This window comes from Theropithecus gelada, chromosome 6 (genome assembly GCF_003255815.1).
Source record: "Theropithecus gelada isolate Dixy chromosome 6, Tgel_1.0, whole genome shotgun sequence".
Lineage (NCBI taxonomy): Eukaryota > Metazoa > Chordata > Mammalia > Primates > Cercopithecidae > Theropithecus > Theropithecus gelada.
The window spans coordinates 153,675,307-153,683,932 of NC_037673.1; the positions used below are offsets into that span (position 1 = coordinate 153,675,307).

General features: G+C 43.0%; 1 protein-coding gene across 1 annotated transcript; it reads right to left on the reverse strand.

The window, feature by feature from the left end:
• Positions 1 to 1,604: 1,604 nt before the first annotated feature.
• Positions 1,605 to 7,293, reverse strand: MED7 (mediator complex subunit 7). The gene is made up of 2 exons (XM_025388440.1): positions 6,943 to 7,293; positions 1,605 to 3,593 (listed from the first exon to the last, which is right to left on the reverse strand). The coding sequence occupies exon 2, from the start codon at positions 3,574 to 3,576 to the stop codon at positions 2,878 to 2,880; it is 699 nt and encodes a 232-aa protein (XP_025244225.1). The 5' UTR covers positions 3,577 to 3,593; positions 6,943 to 7,293; the 3' UTR covers positions 1,605 to 2,877.
• Between the last annotated feature and the right edge of the window lie 1,333 nt (positions 7,294 to 8,626).

Sequence of the window (8,626 nt, forward strand, 5' to 3'; positions counted from 1 at the left end):
CTACTTCAGCCTCTGGAATGGCTGAAACCACAGGCATGTGCCATCACATCCAGCTAATTTTTAAATTTCTTTGTAGAGACAGGGTCTCCCTATGTTGCCCAGGCGGGTCTCGAACTCCTGGACTCAAGTGATCCTCCCGCCTCAGTCTCTCAGTGGTGGAATCACAGGTGTGAGTCACCATACCAGGCAAAGTTGTCTTCTAAAGTCCTTAACAAATGTGAGGTTAGGCATGGTGGTTCACTCCTGTAATCCCAGCACTTTGGGAGGCTGGAGGATTACTTGAGCTCAGGAGTTTGAAACCAACCTGGGTAACATAGTGAGACCTCATCTCTACTCAAAGAGAAAAAAAAAATTTTAGGCCGAGAATGGTGGCTCACTCCTGTAATCCCAGCACTTTGAGAGGCCCAGGCGGGCAGATCACGAGGTCAGGAGATCCAGGCCATCCTGGTCAACATGGTGAAACTCCTTCTCTACTAAAAATACAAAATTTAGTGGGCACGGTGGCACGTGCCTGTAGTCCCAGCTACTCGGGAGGCTGAGGCAGGAGCATCGCTTGAACCTGGGAGTTGGAGGTTGCAGTGGCCCCAGATTGTACCACTGCACTCCAGCCTGGCGAAAGAATGAGACTTCATCTCAAAAAATAAAAAAAAAAAAAAGTTTTAAAAGATAAAAAAGAAGTGAACATGTACACATGCTTTGAAAAGAGAAGATAATGTGGACAAGGTGATTTGAACAGACAATAGAAACATAACTGGAAGCAAGATTCTTCTGAAGGTGCTGTAATGGCTGAATGGTTAAGACACAAACTATCACCTTCAAAAATCAATTCGTTTTATTATCTTAGTTACATTTTCCTTCGCCCTTCCGACACATCCAACACTTAAACTAGCATCAGGCATAGAGGTGACCACAGTAAGTATTCATATCAAATGAATACCATGAATAAATGAATAGCTGGGGAAAAACTACTCTCATAAAGAGAACACAGATTTGTACAGTCAGTTTATTTTTGCTATTTATATTAAGTTTACACGTGCCTGATCTGTAGTGGATATCTCGTTGTTAGTTCAGCACCACTTCCTTCCTCTGAGACAGACTGACTCTTCCATACAGACATAGTGGGGACTGTCAAATTATTATGGGAGCCAAGTCCCAGTTGATTTGCCCAGTTGGAATCAAGTATGCAACCCCTAATTCTTCATGTCTAGGTCGTTAATTAACCTCATTTTTTTTTCGTATTTGAGAGCGAACTCCCAGACAGTGATAAACATAGAAATGCTTAACACATGGGAACTGTTAGTTGCCATGTTCTCCACCTACATCATTAAAGAAGTTCATCAGTAAAGAGAATGAAGCTAACAGGAAGGATGGTCTCCAGGGCTACTAACTCAAAACTTCAGACACTTTCTGTCCTCCTCATGGTTTATATATTCAACTTATCCTTCAATCAACATACCCTATATCCTTTCCTTTTAAAATTAAATAGCAATGGAGAGAAGTTCTCACTATGTTGCCCCCGCTGGTCTTTTCAACTTTCTGGTTGAAAAGGTCTGGGATGGAGCTAGAGAAACTTCATTTATTTTTTATTTTTCTGAACCTATGGATTATACTAAAACTTTTATTTCTAGTGAGTCCCCAAATGGTACCAATGCTGCTGGTCCAGGACCACACACTTTAAGAACCACTGGCCTACATTAAGAAAATGGCAGGCAAAGATCCTCAGAAACAAAGTCAACTCTCTACTAACACCTTGGTGGAAGAGGTGATGGACAGTGGGGAGAAGAAAGTGCTCACATAAAGTCCAATTAGCGAGGGGCAGAGTGGAGTTGATGAAAAGAAGACTTAGTCCTCACAGTCATTCAAAGACCCAGACTGACAATCTTTGCCATCTTCAGTGGCTTCCAAACTTATCCTGGATATGACCATGCAACCAGCAGTTGGGAGAAAAGAATGGAGGATCATGCAAGAAATGTTTATGGGGCAAGCCTGGATTCCTATGCCCACATTTCACTGCCTAGAACTTAGTCATATGTTCTCACAGAGATGCTGGCAGTACAGAAATGTCCCTGGTTGGGTTGCCACATCTTGGCAACGTATCTTCAAAGAACAAGACTCTCTGGTAGACACCTAGCAGTCTCTGCCGTCAAACCCCTTTCCCATTGTGGACTTAAGCAAGTCTGGGCTTAGCTTTAAAGAAAATGTGTAGCTAATGACATAGACATCTTAATTACTAAAATTAATGTCTGTAACTTAAAATGGCCAAAGGACTTATTACCTGAGTGACTGGAGAAAAAAAAAATTCATGGGACTTGCCTGTAAGAGTCCATTCAGGATAGGGAGAAAAGACTGAGATAGTGGGTTTACAGGAGCAGTGATGAGGAAAAAATAAAGTTTCTGTTTTATAATTCTTCTGGGCTCCTCTCTATTAACATGTTATACTACCTTTTGCAGCTTAAGCAAAATTTTTAATGGAATAAGTTTAAAGATATCATAGTTTTACATTTATAGATTGATATCCATTATTCCTCTATCATTCTTAAAGCAAATGATAAATCCCCTTTTCAAAGATGAAAACTTTTGCTGTTACTGAGGTTATCATCAAAGTTTTACTGCAACTCCAAAACATAGGAATGTCTCATACAACAGCGGTGAACACTTTGCTTTTTAAAGTGATTATTCTTAGTGCAGGGGTACTCATTTGTCTATGCTTGTTATACAGTGAAATTACTGCCTATGACATCTCATTAATTGAAAAAGTTGGAGTCAAGATTAAAGCTGTTTACATTTTTAGTGAAACCTCTCTTAAGACTGTCCAAAAGAAAATAAACTAATATATGAGGCTATTTATCAAAAGGAAAAAAGAAAGATAAACATCTTTCATGGTCTTTCATTCATTTCATCAATTAGGACACACAAGGCAGCATCCTTCTCTATAATCTGATCTCTCCTATGACCTGAATTTTCTCTTTGTTCATTCTGTCCAGTACAATTGTTGCTATCATCAGCATCCATTGGTTCAGTTTTTACTCTCATTCCTGCTTCTGAATGAGGCAAATCATCAGGCAAAGAAGCCAAGCAATTCTGAATCATTTCAATTACTCGTTCTAGGTGCTTTTGAAACCTCTCAGCTGTTTCAAGCCGTTGACGTTTCTGGACCTCCATCATGACTCTCAAGGTCTCTCTTGCTTGGTGGGGTCGGTATTCATTTATAAGATGATGCACGTGTACAAAAAGCAGCTTAAGATCTTCCAGTTTCTCTTCTCGTTTTATACTCCCAGGGCTCCTTATTAAAATATCTAAAAGGTCCAAGAAATTAATAAGGATAGACATATTAAGTTTTCTCAGTTCTTTTTTGTGATCAAACTGCATAGGATGAAGCCGTTCGATGCCCTGACTTTCCAAAGGGCGGATGATAAGATCATCACATTGGAACTGATTGCCAAACATCATGTAACTATCTTTTATTGGAGGGGGAGGCTTGGGAGCTAAGCCTTCTTGAATATTTTCATCTGTATATTCCTTGATATATTGCATTGGAGGTGGTGGAAGTGCACTTACTTGCTGTGGTTCACCCATTGTGGACTATCAAGAACCTATGGACACAGACCAAAGATTTATTAGAGCCACAAAACAAACCTGTTACATTTCATAACTACAGACAGAATATTTTCTTCCTTTTCTTCCAGTAGTTTGGGGTCCAAGACAAGATGATCTCCTTGGTTTCTAAAACTAACATTTATGATAGGGAAAGTTTGCCATATTTTCTAAGTAGGCATTATATTCTCAACCATTCACATATTTTCCATTCTCTCCCGAATAATTTCATCAGCATAAAAAAATCTGTAGCATCTTCTGATCTCTAAAGAAAATCTTCCACCGGGTGCGATGGCTCACACCTGTAATCCCAGCACTTTGGGAGGCCGAGGCAGGCAGATCACAAGGTCAGGAGATCGAGACCATCCTAGCTAACAAGGTGAAACTTCGTCTCTACTAAAAGACAAAAAAAATTAGCCGGGCATGGTGGCAGGTGCCTGTAGTCCCAGTTACTCAGGAGGCTGAGGCAGGAGAATGGTGTGAACCCAGGAGGCGGAGCTTGCAGTGAGCCGAGACTGTACCACTGCACTCCAGCCTGGGCGACAGAGAGAGAATCTGTCTCAAAAAAAACCAAGAAAATCTTCTGGATTCCACACCCCTCACCATTTATGCCCCCATTTCTCTACTCCTCCATAACCAAACTACACATGTTGTCTCCCAATCTCATATCACAATCACTTTTGCTTTATGTTACAGATTGATTTCCAATAGCAAACACTTACTTGTATCTCTCATAAACACTGACAAAATTAACACTGCTAAATCCTAAACACATGGTATTATCCAAAGTTCCTGAATGAAATGATTCAGTTCCATATACTTTTTGTCACAGTAAACTATGCAATTTTATATGGACACATTAATTTTTTTTTTTTTTTTTGAGACGGAGTCTTGCTCTGATGCCCAGGCTGGAGTGCAGTAGTGCGATCTCAGCTCACTGCAACCTCCGCCTCCTGGGCTCAAGCAATTCTCCTGCCTCAGCCTCCCAAGTAGCTGGGATTACAGGCGCACACCACCATGCCCGGCTAATTTTTGTATTTTTAGTAGAGACAGGATTTCGCCATGTTGGCCAGGTTGGTCTCTTAATTCCCCACCTCAGGTGATCCGCCCATCCTAGCCTCCCAAAGTGCTGGGATTACAGGTGTGAGCCACCGCGCCCGGCCTGTATGGACACATTAACTTCCCTACAACTATCACAGAAATTTCAAACCCCAGGTTCAAACCCAGTATCTTCTATGGCCATAATAAACTCTACTTACTCTACCTTAAGCCTAGATATACCATCCAATGAGAAGATTCTGAAGTGCTCCTTCACACTGGTATTATCAAAGTTTCAAGATATAACACCCTCTAACATCAGGTGGGGCAAGTATTCTATTAGAAGCAATATTATACTTAGAATTCGTGAGGTACTAAGGGCAGGCGTGGTGCAGCCCTGAGTTTCCACTATCCCACAGTAGTGCATAGGATGATGCAGCCTCGACCTCCCAGGCTCAAGCGATCCTCCCACCTCAACCTCCCAAGCAGTTGGGAGTACGAGGCATATGTCACCACGCCCAGCTAATTTTTGTATATTTTGTAGAGACAGAGTTTTGCCATGTTACTCCGGCTGGTTTTGAACTCCTGAGGTCAAGCAATCCTCCTGCCTTGGCCTCCCAAAGTGCTGGGACTACAGGTGTGAGCCACCACACCCAGCCAACATTTTAAAACTTATAACATAAACTCAGATTACAGAAAAAGTGCATGAATATACAAAGAACACTTTATATTCTTCACTCAGATTCTCCAAATGTTAACATTTTCCTTCATTTGCTTTATTGGTTTCTCGTTCCTTCACCCCTGAATACTTCAATGTGTTTTCCCAGGACAAGAATGTTTTCTTCTACCCACAGCACAATTACCAAAATCAAGGAATTAACATTGATCTGGTACTTCAAAACACAATTTTTGACACCTTACGTTTCATTCCACTCAAACCTTTTTAGGTGACGAGTGCTGCTCTGTACTTTTCTACACGATATGCATTCCTGTACTTAGGTTGTCATTTTCCTAAGGCCAACTACGTGACAGATACTGTTGTTTTATGGCCTCTCTAACATAATCTTCATAACAATTCTATGAATTAAGGTTGTTTGCTTTGTTTTTTGAGACAAGGTCTCAATCTGTCTCCCACGCTGGAGGGCAGTGGTACGATCAGGGCTCACCGCAACCTTTGCCTCCCGGGTTCAAGGGATTCACCTGCATGACCCTCCTGAGTAGCTAGGGACTACAAGTGTGTGCCACCACGCCCAGCTAATTTTTTATTTCTCGGTAAAGACAGCTTTTCACCATGTTGGCCAGGCTGATCTGGAACTCCTGACCTCAAGTGATCCGCCCACCTCGGCCTCCCAAAGTGCTGGGATTACAGGCGTGAGCCACCACAGGGTCCCATGAATTAAGTTCTATTATCAATTTCATTTTAGAGGTGAAGATCCCAAGTCTCAATGAGGGGAAGTGTTGCCCCAGATCAAAAAGTTAATAAATGGTACAACAGGAATTCTTATCCCAGGTCCCTTTAGCTCCAAAGGGCAAGCTCTCTTATATCTCTAAGCCGTGAAGCATCTAATTATACAATTAGAACTTGCATATTACAAAAATTATATTTTTCTCTACTGTCTCTCTAGATGGAACTTTTCGAAGGCAATGGAAGTCTTATTTTAATAAAACCAGAGCCAAGCATCATAACTGGTTCTGAGACTCAAGATCCAACATCTAGTGTTTGTTCTGGGGGAGAAGGCGCCTCACCAGAAGACGACAGATATTCCAGGGTCCCAGCCCCAGAGATTTGATTCATTCTGTCCACTGTGAATGGGCCCTGGTATGTCGCTTTAAAAACCTCTCCAGATGGACCTGACGATTAGGCTTGGTTGGGATCTACCGCCCTCGCCTGCCCCCGTATCTCAGCTGTTTCACAACTGCTCCCAGAAGAAGGAAGGGCAGGGAGGGCTACTCTCATGTTACAAAGGGCCAGAAAGGGCAAATAACTCGCCCAAGGCCACACAGCCTAGAAAAACAGCGGCGAGGGGACCAGACACCACGTCTCCCAACCTCCTCTCCGGCTCGGCGTCCCCACACGGAGGAAGCCCTGGGACTGCAGCGCTAAGAGCCCCCTCCTCCAGGCTGTCCATCCCGAGACCTCCACGAGCGGCGGGGAGGCCGCGCTCTCGGAGAGACTCGGGACAGAAAGACGAGAGAGCGTCTTCGGAGGCCGAACTCCTCCATGCCTCCCCAGTTCCCAGAGGAAACCGCGGGGTCCGGAAGAAAAGAACGCACACACGCGGGGGCCCCAAGCCGTTGCCGCCCACTCACCTCAACTCTGGCTTTACACTGGTAGCCGCCTTCCCCCTCTGCAGCCGAAAGCAATTTCCGGTCTCCTCCTGGAAGAAGCCACCGACTCTGTCTTTGATTGGCTGTAGGAGCTGTCCTTTAACGAGATTCTAGATCCGCCTCAGACCGACCGCTCGCTATTGCGCCTGCGTATATTCGACTCCTGCCATCCCCACCCCTCTTACTGACTTAAAAGTAGTAGTTGAGGGTTGTTTCTTCGTTTCTTTAAGGCATAAAATTAAACAAAACATCTTATTGCTTTATTTTTTATAGACCCCTTATTGACTAGAAAAAATCTTATATTTTAATGTGTAACATGCTCTTGTAAGACTTCCATGAATTTAGACATTTATGACGCGAAAATAACCTCCCAAAGAAAACTTAGCAAAGGCGCACTTGCTAGTGCGCCTGCGTGTGTTCCGTCCGCTGCCGCATTACAACTCTTCTGCTGACAGTCGCAGCTGGTAGTTCCATTCCTTTTGTCTTTTCTTTTTTGATTTAACCCATACAATGAAGACATCTTACATACAAATTCGAAAATATAGATATGCAGGGTTTTTTGTTGGTTTATTTTATTTTATTTATTTATTTTTTTTCTTTGAGACGGAGTCTCTTTCGCCCAGGCTGGAGTGCAGTGGCGCGATTTCGGCTCGCTGCAACCTCTGTCTCCGGGGTTCAAGCGATTCGTGTGCCGCAGCCTCCCAAGTAGCTGGGATTACAGGCATGTGCCACCACACCCAGCTAATTTTTTTTTTTTTTTTCCTTTTTTTTGTATTTTTAGTAGAGACAGGGTTTCACCATGTTGGTGAGGCTGGTCTCGAGCTCCTGACCTACAGTAATCCGCCCGCCTTGGCCACCCAAAGTGCTGGAATTACGGTCGTGAACCACCTAGCCCGGCCTCCCCCATTTTAATTCCCCCGCACATATAAATTTATTTCCTGAAGAAATTCATCCTCACTGCTGACCCCAATATGTCCTGCACCCGTAATTTCCAATGCTTGTTACCAGTCCTCGTTTTACTCCCTCTGTCAGCAGCATTTGGCACATTTGATTATTTGGATTGCCCCAGGACTCAGTTCTCCAACCACTTCTCAGTCAGATATCACCCAGATACATGCAGGCCCTGGAACACCGTTTCCTCTGCACTTCAGACCCTCATATCCAGTGGTGACAGACATTTTTACCCCGTTGCACTTTACTCAATTGCAAATGTTCAATCTAAGGAATCACCTTTTTCTCCTTTCTCCCATACCCTAACGAAACTACCATACCAGCCTTTTGCATTAGCTCTATTTAAAAATAAGTAAAGTTCCAAATATGACTGACCACTGTCCCCACTGGTATGGTCCTATGCCATGCTGCCATTATCTCTCATCTGGATTTCTTTGATTTTTGTCCTGCCTTAGTCTATTTACCATACCTTCTTAAAATATAAAACCAGTCTTAACGCTCTTCTATTCAAAATCTTTCTACTACTTTTAGAATAAAATCTGACATCCTCCCCCGGCCTATATAATAGGCCCTACAAAATTGCCAAGTACATCCCGGTCTTGGGGGCAGATGCCTTTGCCTGGAACTCTTTCCATAGATGTACACACGTCTCATTTCCTTATTTCTCTCCCCCCTTTTTTTTTTTTTTTTTTTTTTTTTTTTTTTTTTTTTTTTT

Excerpts from the sequence above, each read along its gene's own strand:
- MED7 (XM_025388440.1), bottom strand. The coding sequence starts at position 3,576 with ATGGGTGAACCACAGCAAGTAAGTGCACTTCCACCACCTCCAATGCAA.